General features: G+C 43.5%; 1 protein-coding gene across 19 annotated transcripts in view; it reads right to left on the bottom strand.

The window, feature by feature from the left end:
• Positions 1-15,198, bottom strand: part of DST (dystonin) — a 333,803-nt gene that overhangs the window by 289,900 nt on the left and 28,705 nt on the right. For 10 of the 19 annotated variants that reach the window (XM_087945546.1, XM_087945452.1, XM_087945460.1 and 7 more), the window contains exon 4: positions 13,142-13,352. In XM_087945546.1, coding sequence (XP_087801672.1) covers positions 13,142-13,352 — 211 coding nt within the window. Of the gene's footprint in view, positions 1-8,621; positions 8,839-13,141; positions 13,353-13,578; positions 13,815-15,198 lie in introns of those variants that run through there. The other 9 variants (XM_087945485.1, XM_087945491.1, XM_087945530.1 and 6 more) reach the window with 2 other exon arrangements.

The raw sequence follows: 15,198 nt of genomic DNA, 5'->3' as shown, positions 1-15,198 counted from the left end.
ATGTTGATTGTAACACTTGATGAATATATTTTTACTGGACAGGATGAGGAAGAAAAGATTACAGCGGAAATTATGGTATCCATGTGTGGTAACAGAAAATAAGCTATAAGGTAAAATATGAACTATACAGCTATCCTGTTGAAATGGAAAAAAGTATAGGCAAAATTTCAGAATTTCTGTAATATGATCAACCTATAATGTAGTTGTGAAGCAAGAAATATTTCGTACTAAAATGGCTCTTTTCCAATATTCTTCCACATTTTGATTCTATCAGGAGAATCAAAATCAATTTCATTGAGGGCTGCCTTAGGGCTGTGTTTGAACTCAGGGGGCTGGGTTGGGCATGGCCAGAGTAGGAGTGGCCAGCTCAACATCACTTGTGTCAGGGGCACCTGGGGTGGCCCGATCACTCTGCCAGCGAAAATGGGAGCTTGGGGGGGCTGTGAGCGACAGAAACACCGTGGGCCAGTCCTTCACTGTTTCCAGGACAACCCCATGGGCCAGATTTAAGCATCCCACGGGCTGGATCTGGCCTGGGGGCCTTGAGTTTGACATCCGTGCTCTCTATCAAGGTACAGGATAAACAGGGGGAAATGCTTTCTTTTCTCAGCCAACACTGTTTTTAGATATACTCATAGTTAATCTTACCAGGCTATTCACAGATAGAACACCATCTTATGTTCTCTGAATCTTAGTATAAAATAAGCCACTTATCTCCTATATGAAGTGGTTTCAATGACTAATCTTGTGGTTGTTATCATGAAAATCAATGAAAGCTTTGCCTAAAACAAGCACATCTAGCATTTATTTTGCTATGATCATCATGAATGATCTGTGCAGCTAGATTATTATTTTTGGAGTTATACTTTCTTGAATTAGTCATAATTAAGCTATTTTTGCTCTGCTAAGGCACTATATAGGCACAAACATGGTTACCTGGAGGGTAACCATGGCAAAAGAATTTTAGACCATCTGTATTCTCCTTACTGCCATACCAGAGTTGTGATATGACAGTAATGTATCTGTCAATCACATAAGGAATGGGTCTATATACTAAATATCTTATTATGCTAATTCAACAGTGAGCTTTATTTAGTCAAAACTAAGTTGCACATGTGTGTGCTCTATAAACTATCATTGCAACTTGCATGCATGGAGAGCCCGATGTACAGATTCCCAGTCTGTATGACCAAGAAAGGGCCATAGGTCTGGGTAAGGCAATCCTAATTCAGCCATGCACAGAAAGGTCTGCTGCCTGCTCCTCGCAGATGAAGAACAGAGCTAATTTTAGCTCCAACTGGTATAAAATGTCACAACCAGCATAACTGGGTACTGTAAGTTCATCTTAGAGTAATGAGGTTTCAGCCCCATCACAGTAATCTTTTAAAGAAATCAACAGGCAGATCATGTATTTTTGCTATTCTTTTTTAAGCACCTGTGTTTATTTAGAAATGCAACAAAAGCAAACATAATATTAAATGTAATAAAAAGTTTGCTTACTCTAATCCTTTAACGGAATCAGCAAATTTCTACAGATCATGTTCTGCAGTCATATTCTGCGGTTTCATTCCTAATCAAGATGATTTAAATACTGCTTTCACATTTTGTTCTATGGGATCTCACATTGCCAAAGACTATCAGGAGATATTTTTTTTAAAAAAGGTTGCAGGCAAAGAATACCACTCCACTGTAAAATATCTATTGATTTATAAGTTTTTTTTTCCATGATACCTGAATGTATTGCTTCAGGTTGTTTCAGTTATCTATGAAAATAACCAATGTCAATGGATATCTTTGCATATGCGTAACTGTAGAATTATTACTGAACACTAAAATGTTACAAAAGTGAGAGAGCTCTGCATTCCCCTTTGACTTCCAAAGTATTAAGCCACCAATATAAATTACAGAAAAAGGGGTCTCATTTTTATTTTAGAAACATATTTTTAAACCTTCAAGAAATACAGCAGTAATTCTTCAGTGGAAGAATTCTGTCCAGTGAGCTGTGATTCTCAAGCTTATCTGTGGTGCATCAACACACATGCAAGTCCAAAGAGTTTTTTTCTAAAGAGATCCTCAGGTTTTGTCATAACACACCCTATATCTTACTGTTTCTTTAGACAAGATGTATGCAAAATGAAAACCAAAACTTCAGAAATCCATTGTATCACATTGAACAATACTAATCCTACAAAGTCCAAATATTTTAATATTACATTATTGCATGAAATATTTTCTCCCAAAGGGAAAAAAACAAGGCGTTGTCTTTTTTAAAATATTCCAAGCATACAACGATATGACATTCATAGATGTTACTCTTTTAAACACGAATATAATGCAAACTCATACATTAATGACTAGCATTCTCTATGAACCCAGTTGGCCTTATTCATCTAACATTCCAGATTAGTTTTTGGGGGGAAATCTAGCTGAGATGAGTAAAACCAGCTGGGTTCATAGAGAATGCTAAGTCATAATGTCTGAATTTGCCTAATAATTGCCCAAACTCAACTCTTCCTATAAGTTTCCAAACCCCAGTTGCAGCTCTCTATGTGATCTGAATCAAAACAAAGAATTAATGTCTTATGAGCCCTGCTGGTGCAGTGGCAAATATGCAGTATTACAGGAAACTCTGCCCACATCCTGGAGTTTGATACTGACGGAGCTCAAGATTCAGCTTTCCAACCTTCAGAGGTCAATAAAATGAGGCCCAGATTGTTTATATTTATATTGTAAACCACCAAAGGAGGGTTGTAAAACACTATGGGGCAGTGTATAAATTTAAATGCTATTGCTATTTGAAATAAAAAATAGGCGATCTGTACGAGAATTTTCAGAAAACACAGTAAATTGACAAAATATGTAAATATTGTATTCCGCTTAAATTAATGTTTATTTATAGATGACCTAGATTAAATATTCTGCAAAAGTAGGCAACGATAGGAATCAAAGAACAGAATTATGTAATTTTTTCCATTCATATTCATCTTCAAGTATACAAAGATTGATAGAAGAGAGATTCTGCCCCATATGAAGCAAATGAATTTTGCCATATGGTTACTTTAGATACAATTATTACCTGTCCCAAGCAAAGTGCAGATGTTACACACCAGACTTAATTTTGCTATTATTATTCTATTTATATCTCATCTATTTATATTTTATTATGTTTTATAAACAACTTAAGACAGTAAACATACCTAATACTTCTTCCTGCTATTTTCCCCATAGCAATCTTGTGAGATAGGTTTGGCTGAAAAAGAATGACTGGCCCCAAGGTCAACCAGGTAGCTTTCATGGCTAAGGCAGGACTAGAACACTTGGTCTCCCAGTTTCCAGCCTGGTGCCTTAACCACCAGACTAAACTCTTCATGTGTCCCACCCAGTGGTAATATGCTGCCAGTTCTAGCGAACCGGTAGCTCCAGTGAGCAATTGGCCCCACCCGCCCACCCCCACCATTACCTATCCTATATTTCCTTGCTTTTTAGCTCAATGACTCCCTGTATTATTTATATGACGATTTTGCTAAATGTTCTAGGCAGATAATGAACATTATCTAATTCAAACCTTGGGGGGAAATCCAAATTCTATCCAATCCAAACTTTAAAATGATCTCTGAGATTCTAAAATAAACAAAAAGTGAACATGAACCCATAGAAATTCAGCTTCATGTTAGGTATTCCTCACCAGAACCGCCTGATAATTCTTCTAAGCCTGTCTCTATTGTTATCCCCAATTTATTCCTTTGCACCATACTATTCAAAATAAAGGCTACAAAGATTTGAAGAAAATATCAGCAGCAATGTATGAACAGCTACCTGTCAGAAGGTCCCATAAACCAGGGGTGTCAAACTCAAGGCTGGATCCGGCCCGCAGGGTGCTTAGATCTGGCCCACAGGTACACCCTGGAAACAGTGAAGGACTGGCCTGCGGTGCCTCTGCCAGCAAAAACTAAGCTTGCCAGGACCACTGGCAGAGGGTGGGAGGCCAGAGTTCAGGAGCCCATTCTGACCGGCAGAGAGCTTGGGCCACCACAGATGCCCCTAACATGAGTGAAATTAAGCTGGCCACGCCCACCCCAGCCCCCGAGGTCAAACACAACCCTCATGCAGCCCTCAATGAAATCAAGTCTGACACCCCGGCATAAATTTTCATTTGGACCTTTGATGGTTTAGTAGCAAATTCCATGCTTGCTAGTTTCTTGTGTCAGGATTCCGGCAGATGCCCTAATTAAATCATGAGCCTCGAGCCAAGCTTCAAAAACGTCAAAGAATTTATTAGGAGTGAACATGTCGGCATGATCTGTATGAAGCCAATTCTGAGACACATAATTCACTATCACCCTTGACCCTGGTTTCCCCCCATCCCTCTGGGTGTATCATAATTCATATTCTCCAACGAAACACATTCATAGCCAAGAGTCATCAATCCTGTTTTCCAATTAGAGATTTGCACGACAGAAATTCTGGTAGCTTAGTTATAATCTTTGCAAGTTAAGTATGGAATGCACTTTCGGTTCCAAACTGCTGCACTGCTCTTTCACATTCTCCCCCCCCCCCCCACCATGTTCATGGCAACTCTAAAACAAGCATAGAAATGTTTTATGAGTTGACATCTTGCTTTGGATAGTGGGATCCTTATCTCTATCAGATTATTATACTATGTTCGTATTTCAGATGTAATGGTGGGGAATGAGGCTGAGAGATCATAGATTGCCAAGACCATCAGTCCCAATTAAACTGAGACTTGATGTTTTATTCCAAAGAAACTGATTAATAAAAAAGACATTTTTTAAAAGTGAGCTCATTTGAAGGATAAACTCTTTTTAATTGGTGGATATCTTCAACAAAATTGGATTCGTTCCCATCTCCAACTATGAAAGGGGAAGAGAAATTTAATTAACAAGCTTCTGTGATTTTAGTATAACTGGTCCAGGTCTCATGATAAAACCGTTATTTTAGCTGAAGGGCATGTATGACTAATAAATACATTGTAAATGAATGAAAAGTTACATGCAAATAAATATGTTGCAAATAAAACATCCATGCTCACATATTTCTACATGACTCTTCTTCCCTACTGAAACTGTCAAGAATACACTCTGAGACTATTGGGATTTTTAAGCTAAATGTTTCGTTCAAGACATGGTTTTGTTACATCATAATTTAAATATGGTATCTTGTTCTACCACTTTGATTTTGAACCACTGAGAAAATTAATATTGTCTTTTAAAGAAGAAAGTTAAGTAGACTGTACAGCATTAAAAAAGAAAGACATCACTTTGGATCATTTTCAGAGAAACAGCAAAGAAGCTATTCTCTGCTCATGAATAAGTGGTGTATTTGTACTTAATTCTTTATCAACCAAGATGGTCAATTTTTCTTCAACAGAAACTCTAACGGGTGTTAAACTTGCAGCGTGTGATGTTTTGTGGTAGTTTTTCCCTTCGGGGAGCTGGGGTGGGCATGGACTGCGCGTGAATGCATCTATCCCGCAGGCCACCAGTTTGACACCCCTGCTCTAGAGATTCTATGTATAAAATAGCAAAAATGTTAATGTATCAGATGCAACCAATTGGTGGCCTTATTATGAATCCCAATATATCTTTCATAGATGTTTAATGCCACATGATGGTGGAATAATTGTCAGGTATTCATTATCACAATTAAATCTTACTTAGCAATGTTTGAAGACAGACATTAAGTTTTATCCTTAAAGCAATTGTGGAAATGTATATATGTAGTAAGTATTCATCTTAAATATCAGTAAGCTATCAAACCTCATTGAATGTGATTTTGAAATCATAGAGTAGTCATCTGCTAATCATACTCAGTGTCATGTGATTCCCACCCACAAGATCAGCAGTCAGGTTTTTACAGCTGACACTGCTATAGTATTTAACAGCTGGGCTGCACAAAACTTAGTACTCTAATAATGTGCAAGAGTACTTCAAGATTTTTAAAAATCAAGCATATGATTATATCTTTGAATGCAGAAGCAGAAGCTGAACATCTTTTTGATGAAAGATAGCACAATACTGCACAAGGAATAGTATATTCAACATTATATGAAATGCCATTCCCTATTGCATTATAGCTGTTCTTTGTAGATTAGGTCAGTAACCATTCCAAATCAGGATAACGGTTATTCCAATGATATACTGATGGCTTGAGACTACATTCTTTTGTAATGACTTTTCCATTTCTTTCCATTTTTGTAAGTCCAAAAGCCTGTGGGTGGTTTTCAAAGTGACTTATACAATATTTCCCAAATTTTCAAATAAAGTCATCCATGACGACACTGGTCCACCATTTTAAAAGAAGAAAAAGAACAGGATTTGCTGAGGTTTAGGCTAGATAATCCTTGTTCTTTTTTATCATTGTAAAGCTTTTTCTATCTTTCAAATGTCAAGACATAATGTGCCTGCTTCATATGGTTCTTGGGAGAACAGTGCATCTCCTATCTACGAAAAAGTAACAGATCATCTCAATTTCTAGAAACAATTTCATGCTCTAATTTGGGTATCCAATAGATTTCACATCCCTTAATTCAGCAAGAGATCTTACCAGTTCTTTGGTGTTCTGCCAATGTAGGTACGTTTTCTGTTTACGTTAACTCCAGCCACATCACAGTGCTATTCCAAGTCTACTGAACTAGCATGGACTTTTAATATTAATAGAGTGTGAATTTGGATTTACAACTTTCTTTTTGACCTATCACTGTGTTAGAAGGAAAAAATATCCCATCAATATTTAGACACATATAATAGGAAAGTCCAAGCCGAGGCAGTGAATGTGTACTCAGTTCTAAAGCCCACTGCAAAGCCTTCATAATTGTGTCCAAGGGATTCACAACTGTAGGGCTTTCTGTAATTCCTGAAGTTTCAACATAAATGGAGAAAAATAATTGATCAATGGGAATATATGTGCAAAATGCATAAAAATCAGGGTGGTACAGAGGCTTCAGAATCTTTGACTAGGAATGCAGAGAATTCTTACATAGTAATAAAGAGATAAATTAAATGAGACAATTAATACAAATAAGTGAACAGGTTTAATTTGAAGTAAACATACAAAGGATTGTGGGTTTTTTTATTGCCACACCATTTACAATTAATTTATAAAGTTTAAATGTTTTCATTATACATTGAATTATGCTATCATAATTTGATAACTTAGAATTTGGAAAAAAAATTAAAATTAAAAAAAAAGATGTTATACAGGTTTAGAACTATTACTTCCTTCAACACTTCTAACTAGATTTTTTTTCAAGAAATCTGTTATTTAAATATTTAAGGTCCCAGATAACATCATGGATACTTATTATATCCACTTATCTGAGCAGCTCAATGTTTATCACTAAAGCAGAGAACCACCTAACAATATTCCTCCTTTAAAACCAATCCAGCAAAAACTTGGCTAATTGAAGCCTAATGCTATTTAATTGTTAGATGTAGCACATGGTCTATCATTGCACAGCCACAATTGGTTATAGACACAAAGGAATGTAATGCTTCATATATTCTAAGTGACTCATTATAGATTACTAGTCTATAACTAGTGAAATCGATTGAAGATTGAATATGAGGATTTTTTTCTCTTTCAATAATGAATGCTAAAAAGGGTCACTCTCATCTCATTAAAAGATATTGACAGACATCACTTAAAAGCCTGCTTAATGTGAATACAACCTTTCCAGACTTTCTCTTACTACTTGCTGGCAGGAAGAGCTGTTAAGTGTTACAGATGCAATTTATAAAAGAGCAGGAGCCCACAAAATGTTTGAGTTTTGCAATAAATGTTGGTTATAGCTATCTCATTGAAATCTACTGACTTCAAATGAGTATCTAGCATAATCTACAGTTTTATTCATATCTCATAAGAGAACAATAAAGCCAGCTTTTTTAAATAAATAGAAGGAAATGAATTTCACTATGTAGATTAAATATTCCAGGGAGTTTTTCCCAAAAGGCCTTCTGCTGTTGCCCTTGCCCAATGCAAGATGCTAAGTCATCCTCCCAACAATAGTTGTCTATGAGCTTCAACAGGATGGAGTTTTAAGCACAGATATGCATGGCAATGGAAAGTGTCAACGTGCATTTTTTATTTTTAAATTGGTGTTATCACTTCCCACAATAAAGGATTGTGGTGTGTGTGTGACAGAGAGAGAGGGAGGGAGGAAGGGAAGGAAGACCTACTTTGCCAGAATTTGTTTTGTTATTCAGACATCAGCTCATGCAAAAATGAAAACCGGAAGACAAATATAATGCAGCACAGAATCATCATCACTCAGTGACCTATCAGCAATGTTTTCTTTTTCATCCCAGAAAGGGATGAAAAATGTAAGAACTTCCAAATGCTTTACGGAAAGAAGAGGAGCCATATTCTATGACCCCTCCACTTCTGGAAGACAAGAGATCTCAATAGGCTTCTATCTACCTTACTTCTGCCTACTTTCTATTAGCAGCCCTTTTAGAGCAAGCTGCAAGTCCCAGGGACCCGATTCCGCCACCTGTTCCTCTGCAACACGCCACCCCCCCCCCCTCCACCAGCAGTTACCGCTCCAGATCATCAGCACTGCAGCCCCATAAATCCTCCTCCTTTACACCAACACTTTACTCTACCTTTGTATTTCTCCAGCACATCTTCGTAAGCCTGCAAGTACTCCTGTTCCTCGGTGTAGGCGCGACCCCCAGGAGAAACAGAACCAGCCATGCTCGAAGTTTTGACCCAGCCTCGATCACAGGTCGCGCCGAGGCTCCGGGCCGCCTGGAAAGCCTTGGAGAGAGCGAGAGCCGGAGAGCGGCGCAAGGAGGCTGGAGGGAAGGAGGGGTCTACGGCGGAGCAAGCGGACCGAGGAAACGCCCAGGCAGGCTCCCTCCTCCGGCGGCGTGGGAGCACGTGTGAGCCGCCGATCGGGAAACAGCCTTCCCTCCCCCCCACCTCCCTTTTCTCGGATTTCACCAGCTTTCGGCTCCGGGGTTTTTAGGAACGCAGGCGCGCCGGTCGAGGGGAAGGGTTCACGGATGCCACCGGCCGGCTTTGGAGGTGACCCTCCGGCTCGGGCTTTGCTCCCGCAATCCGTACGGCTCTGCCGCATTCGCTTTTCTCCCGGCTCTCTCGCTGCAAAGCAAAGCAAAGCAGAGCGGGCGGCCTCGTGCGAGTCAATCGCAGCGCGCTTTTAATCCCCCAAGTCAAGCCGCCTAAAGCCTCTGCTCGAAGGGGCCACGCGAGGCAAAAGGCAGGGTTTCATGAAACGTTTCAGCGGAACGCGGAGACCCTCGGTCCCGACAGGAAAGGGACTCGGTGGGGCTGTCGTGTTAAGGAGCGCCCTCCCTCCTCTTCCCCGATTGCCGGAATCGGGGCTTGAGTGTGGTTAAAGTAGGGTGTGTGTGTGTGTTTGTGTGTGTGAAACTCTGGGGATGCATTAAGATTTATCCTCGCTGATGCACAATATATAGAAAGCTGGATCTGAGCCCAGCGTACGTACTCAGCGCCTGCAACCTAGGAATACACCAATGAGGAGTGGAGTGCACTGCCAATCTTGAATTAACCGAACCTTTAACAGATAATCACAGTTGGAAGGGACCTTGTAGGTCATTTAATCCACCACCCCCCAAGTGGGAGACACTACACCATTTCTGACAAATGGCAGTAGAATCTCTTCTTGAAAGTCTCAAGCTCCCACAACTTCTGAGGGCAAGCTGTTCCATTGGTTGATTGTTCTCACTGTCAGAAAGTTTCTCCTCATTTCCAGGTTAAATCTCTCCTTGTTCAGTTTCCAGCCATTATTCCTTGTCTGGCCCTACAGGCGCTTTAGAAAATAACTTGACCCCCCTTCCTCTCTGTGGCAGCCCCTCAAATATTGGAAGACCGCTATCATGTCTCCCCTGGTCCTTCTCTTTACTAGACTAGCCATGCCCAGTTCCTGTAACAGTTCTTCATGTTTTAGTCTCCAGTCCCCTAATCACCCTGGTTGCTCTTCTCTGTACTTTTTCTAGTCTCAACATCTTTTTTATAATGTGATCAACTGGATGCAAGTACTCTAGGTATGGTCTTACTAAGGCTTGATAGAGTGGTATTAGTACTTCCCTTGATCTTGACTGTATCCCTCTGTTAATACAATTTAGGATTGCATTAGCTTTTTTGGCGGGGGCTGCACACTGCTGGCTCATATTTAGCTGGTTGTCCACTAAGACTCCAAGATCCCTTTCACAGCTACTGCTATTGAGCCTGGTTTCACCCCGTCTATATGTGTACTTTTGATTTTTCTTGCCTAAGTGTAGGACTTTACTTTTCTCCATATTGAATTTCATTTTATTAGATATGGCCCAGTGTTCTAGTCTGTCAAGATCCATCTGGATCTTGAGCCTATCTTCTTGGGTGTTAGCTATTCCTGCCAGCTTAGTATCATCTGCAAATTTGGTAAGTTCCCCTTCTATTCCCTCATCTAAGTCATTAATGAAGATATTGAAGAGTACTGGGCCTAAGACGGAACCTTGTGGCACCCCACTGCTTACTTCCCTCTATGTAGGCTTAGACCCATTAAGGACTACTAGTTGAGTACGGTTTGCCAGCCAGTTGCGAATCCATCTAGTGGTGGTGCTATCTATTCCACTTTTTCTAGCTTACTAAGAAGTAGGTTGTGGTCTACTCTGTCAAATGCCTTGCTGAAATCTAAATATGTCCACAGTATTTTGCTGGTCTACTAATTTAGTCACTGTGTTGAAGAATGAAATAAGATTGGTTTGGCATGATCTGTTTTTAACAAACCAATGCTGACTGCTGGTTATTACTTGACTTGTTTCTAGATATTAGGCTACTTTAGCCCAACTTTTTCTCTTATTTGGCCAAGACTTGTTTTCTTCTTTTTTTCCTGTCGTCTTTTGAAACAGCTGTCACTCACATACCAGACCCACCTTCAAGGGTTCCTCCTTTCCAACCCCTCCCCCCCGGTTTGCAAATGCTCCCGAAGAGGGAGAGAAACCTGCCTCCCCAGGGATGGTCAAACGGGGCTTTTGTACTTTTGCACTTCAAAACGCACTTTCCACCGACCCTTTTCTCTGCTTTGCGGGAGGAGATCTCGCCTGCGGAGCTGGCGTTATTATTCCACAGCCCTCCCTGCCTTCGGCTCCTTTTTTTTTTTTCCCCTCGGTCTTTTCCGAGCGGTTGTTTTCGTTTTACCCGGGCACAGCGCCTCTATTGAGCGGCGAGCCGGCCGTCTCCTCCTCTCCTGTCCTCCACCGGGCCCCTTCTCGGATGCTCCGGACACCTCGTCGCAAGGCCAGGAATAACTCGGCGCGTGCCCCCTTCCCTCCCCCCACCTCCACCCCCGTCTGGAGAGGAGGAGAATCGGTTTTGCCGATCCACCCACTTCGGCTGGCCATGACAACAACAACAACAACCTCCGCGCTAGAGCCGGGAATGGCGGAAGGCCAAAAGGCGGAGCCAAAGTCCTGCAGGTGTCACCGCCGGTCACTGTTTCAGAATAACAGGCCTTGTTCAATAAGGACCACGCATGCGCTTACTTGCAGAGCAAACCCCCCTCTTCCTCATCTCATACGCTTCCTTGACGGGGGGGGGGGTCTCCAACCTTGGTCACTTTAAAGCCGGGAGGACTTCAACTCCCAGAATTCCCCAGCTAGCTTTGCTGGGAGTTGAAGTCCTCCGGGCTTAAAGTGACCAAGGTTGGAGACCCCTGTCCTAAACTAAGCCGCCTACCCCCCGTTGCATCAGATAATCCCGAATCCACCTTCGCCCCGGCCACCCTTGACCCTATTCCCAGTTGCACCCACGCCACCATCAAAGAGATCATCTCCGGCGCACAAGAACTCCGGAGAGCGATCCTGGTTATCATCCCCGCCCCCGGGGCCCGCCTTAATTTACTAGCCCGCGATTCCCAAGAACCTAACAGGGTGTGACTTTGCAGCGCCCCATATTTTCCCGGAGCATCAACTACAACAGAGGACGCCTCGGGTTTCTTCCTTGCGCCGCTGTGGCCACCGCAAGCCAGCTCTGGCGGTCACCGGAATAGCAGGCTGGGAGTTTGTCCCCTCCTTCCCCTCCTCCTCCTCCTCTGTTTCATCTCCGCCAGGGCAAGTTCCGGAAGTGATTTGCCGACCGCAGTCCCGGAGCCAAGGAACAGCGGGGACTGGGGACCGCGAGCAAAAATCCCTTTCTCACGCCCTTTCACTTTCCGAAGACGCGAAAGCCGCCGCTGGGGTGACCTTAATTTGCAAGCAAAGAAAGGCGGGTGGAAAAAGTCCACGCTCTTTTTTATAAACGCTGCAAAGTAGGTCCGTTTCTCAGGAAGGACTGACTGCTACGGGCTCTCGTTTTCGAAGGTCTCCCTGGGAAAAATAATTGACCACCACCGCGGGCAACGCTTCCTTCGCTCCCCTTTCTGGAGATCCAGTCTAGCTGCTCGCTCTAGCAAGCTTCTGGAGTCTGGCTTTTAGGACGAATAAAAATAACTCCAAACTGGTTTCTTTGATATTGGGGCGCCCAGCCAGATCCTCTTCCTTTTATTCTTGGTTGGGGGCGGTCCGTGGTCCGACGTGGCGGTCGGAACCCATGGAAAATCCCTTCAAGCACAAGGCCAGTCGGACGAAGGAGGAGCTCCATTCAAACGCGCCCACACACCATCTAACAACCGAAAGCAATTCCCACAGTACCAATAGCACGAGCGTTTTCGGGGTGGGGGTGGGGGGTGCAACCAAGTTTTCTGTATATACACACACACGTTAGCCATCTACGCTCGTTGCATCGGAGGATTTTCGCGATCTTCACTTCTAATGCACTGCGCGAAATTGTCAAGGCTTGCATTTGCACACGCTGCCGCCGTTCCGCGTCTAGCTCAAAACACCTTTATCCGCCCAGAAGACAGAAGAGCAGGCTAAAATAGCTTAGTCACCGGTCCCCAAAAGCAGAGCCCGCTGGACAGCGATCTTACAATGCTAAATCTCTCTGAACTTAACTCCTATTCGGCATAGAATACATAGAAGTACACTATAAGCAAGCAATGATCAATCACTTTACACTCCTCCTGTGTAAATACACCAACGCCAATACACTAAACCCACCGTGCAATGGAAGTTAACCTCTTTTCGGCGTACCTCATCCTCTGCCCCCATTTCTCTCTTACCGGCTATCCTGAGCACAGCTCTCTCAGCTGGATCCAGCACAGACCCTCCTTGAATTTTCCTCTTGGATCTCTCGTGTTTAGGTAGATTCCACGGTAGGGTGTCGCCCGGAGCCGGAGAGAGGGAGCCAGATTTTTGGCTGAAATCATCATCATCATCGGAAAAATCCGCAGAGGAGGAAACGGAGCATCTGTAAGATACGTTTCCCGAGCTCTAAAGAAGAATAGAGGAGGGAAAACGAGAACCGTAAGCATAGTAGCGACAAGCAACAACGGAAGCGAGTACATTTCCCCCCCCCCCTACAGAACCGAGCGGTTTTCGCTGTTTAGATCGCCCTCGAGGAAAATCAAACCTGAAGCCGGACACTACCTACCCGACCGCTACTGACTTGGTAGGCTAACCCGGTTTTTTTTAAAGGATCTGTGGACAAATGGCTCACCATTGTTGCTTACACGCTGCCGGGCTGGGCTTAAATCCCACAGCCTGCAACGGCGCGGAGAAACAGGCTCAGTGGAAATGCATCTGTGGGGAGGCAACCGGCACACAAGGATCCACCCGAGTTGCCCAAAGAATCACAAGCCAGAGGGAAAAGGGGCCGGGAAGAGAGAAAATTTTAAAAGCAATAGCAGCAGCTCCGGGTCACAAAGCGACCTTTGGCTCCCCCACCAGGCGACAGGAAAAAACGAGCCGTTCGCTCTTGGATGAGTAGCGGGGGAGGGAAGGATGCCAACACCCCCCCAATATCCAGGATGCGGGGCAGGGCAGTTGCCGAAACCACGCCCTGGTAAGTCCCTTTCCTTCCTTCCTTTCTGGAAGGGGTTTCACTTCTTCCCCCAAAAACGCTCCCCAACGCCCCAGGTCACCGGGCCGGCAGGAAATGCGGCGCGTCGGGCAGCCGGGAAGAGCACAAAAGGCAGGTGGCTGGGAATGAAAACACCGCGCCGCCCGTTCCGTTTTATGACGATCGCGTCTTTTTTTTTTTTTACGGCTGGAGGATTGGAGAGATGCCAACCCTCCCCCCAATCGCCGCCGGGCAAGCGAAAACCGCACCGCCCGCAATGTAAACAAGAAAGGATGCAACGCAGGCAGGGAGAACGGGGGGAGAGGAAGGCGCTCCCGGCTTGGAAGAGCCTTTCAGCCCTGCCGTTTCCTGGGACGGCTTGCAATAAATGATGATGAATGGGAGGGGGAGGGGGAGGGGAGGGGGCGCGCAGAAGGGAGATAGGGAGGGATCTTTGATTTTACCTCCCCGCTGGAAGGGAAAACGTTGTTTACCTTTATGGATCAAGGTCTGAGATTACAGCCAGGCCTTTTGCTGTGTCATCTGGGCTGCGTCCTATGAGACGCAGCAGGCCATTGGTTGTAGATCTCTTTTTATTGAGACTTTTGACAGTTTGCTTCACCATCCTTCTTCTTCCCAGCATGATTACCCTCTACAGCAGGGGTCACCAACCTTGGCAACTTTAAGCCTGGCGGACTTCAACTCCCAGAATTCCCCAACCAGCTGGCTGGGGAATTTTGGGAGTTGAAGTCCGCCAGGCTTAAAGTTGCCAAGGTTGGAGAACCCTACAGCATTTCTTAGATGGGCCTACAGCAAGCTTGCCGGATCATGGGCCTCTTTGCCTGCTGTCCTGCCTGCCTGCCTTCATTATTATGCAATGCACTCTTGCCACCCTCTTGGGATCACCTTTCTGGAGAAATTCCCATTAGCTGCTTTTTGGAGTGGGCTCAACTGGTGAGAAAACTCATACTGACTGGAACAGCATCTCTAGCACATTAAGGCAGCTTTCTCAGCAGGATTGTATCATCTGACCAGAACTATTGTTGTCCAGATGAAACAGCAATGAAAACAGGCATTTTGTCACCACATCAGGAGCCAAGTGACATCATAAAGCATCATCAATTACTAACAAGGAAAAGGAGTCACTACCATATGTACATCATTTCAAAACCCTTTCCAGTTCCTCAGTTCCTTTAGAAGATTTGCCCTTTTTTTTCCTTTGCTCTTTCGTCAACTTAGTGCAGTCATCATGACTGATATCTATTATTTTTAATACAG

Source organism: Notechis scutatus, chromosome 1 (assembly GCF_049901735.1).
Source record: "Notechis scutatus isolate UNSWTSFEM ecotype Mainland chromosome 1, rNotScu1.2, whole genome shotgun sequence".
NCBI lineage: Eukaryota > Metazoa > Chordata > Lepidosauria > Squamata > Elapidae > Notechis > Notechis scutatus.
This window is presented reverse-complemented; position numbering and strand designations above follow the sequence as displayed.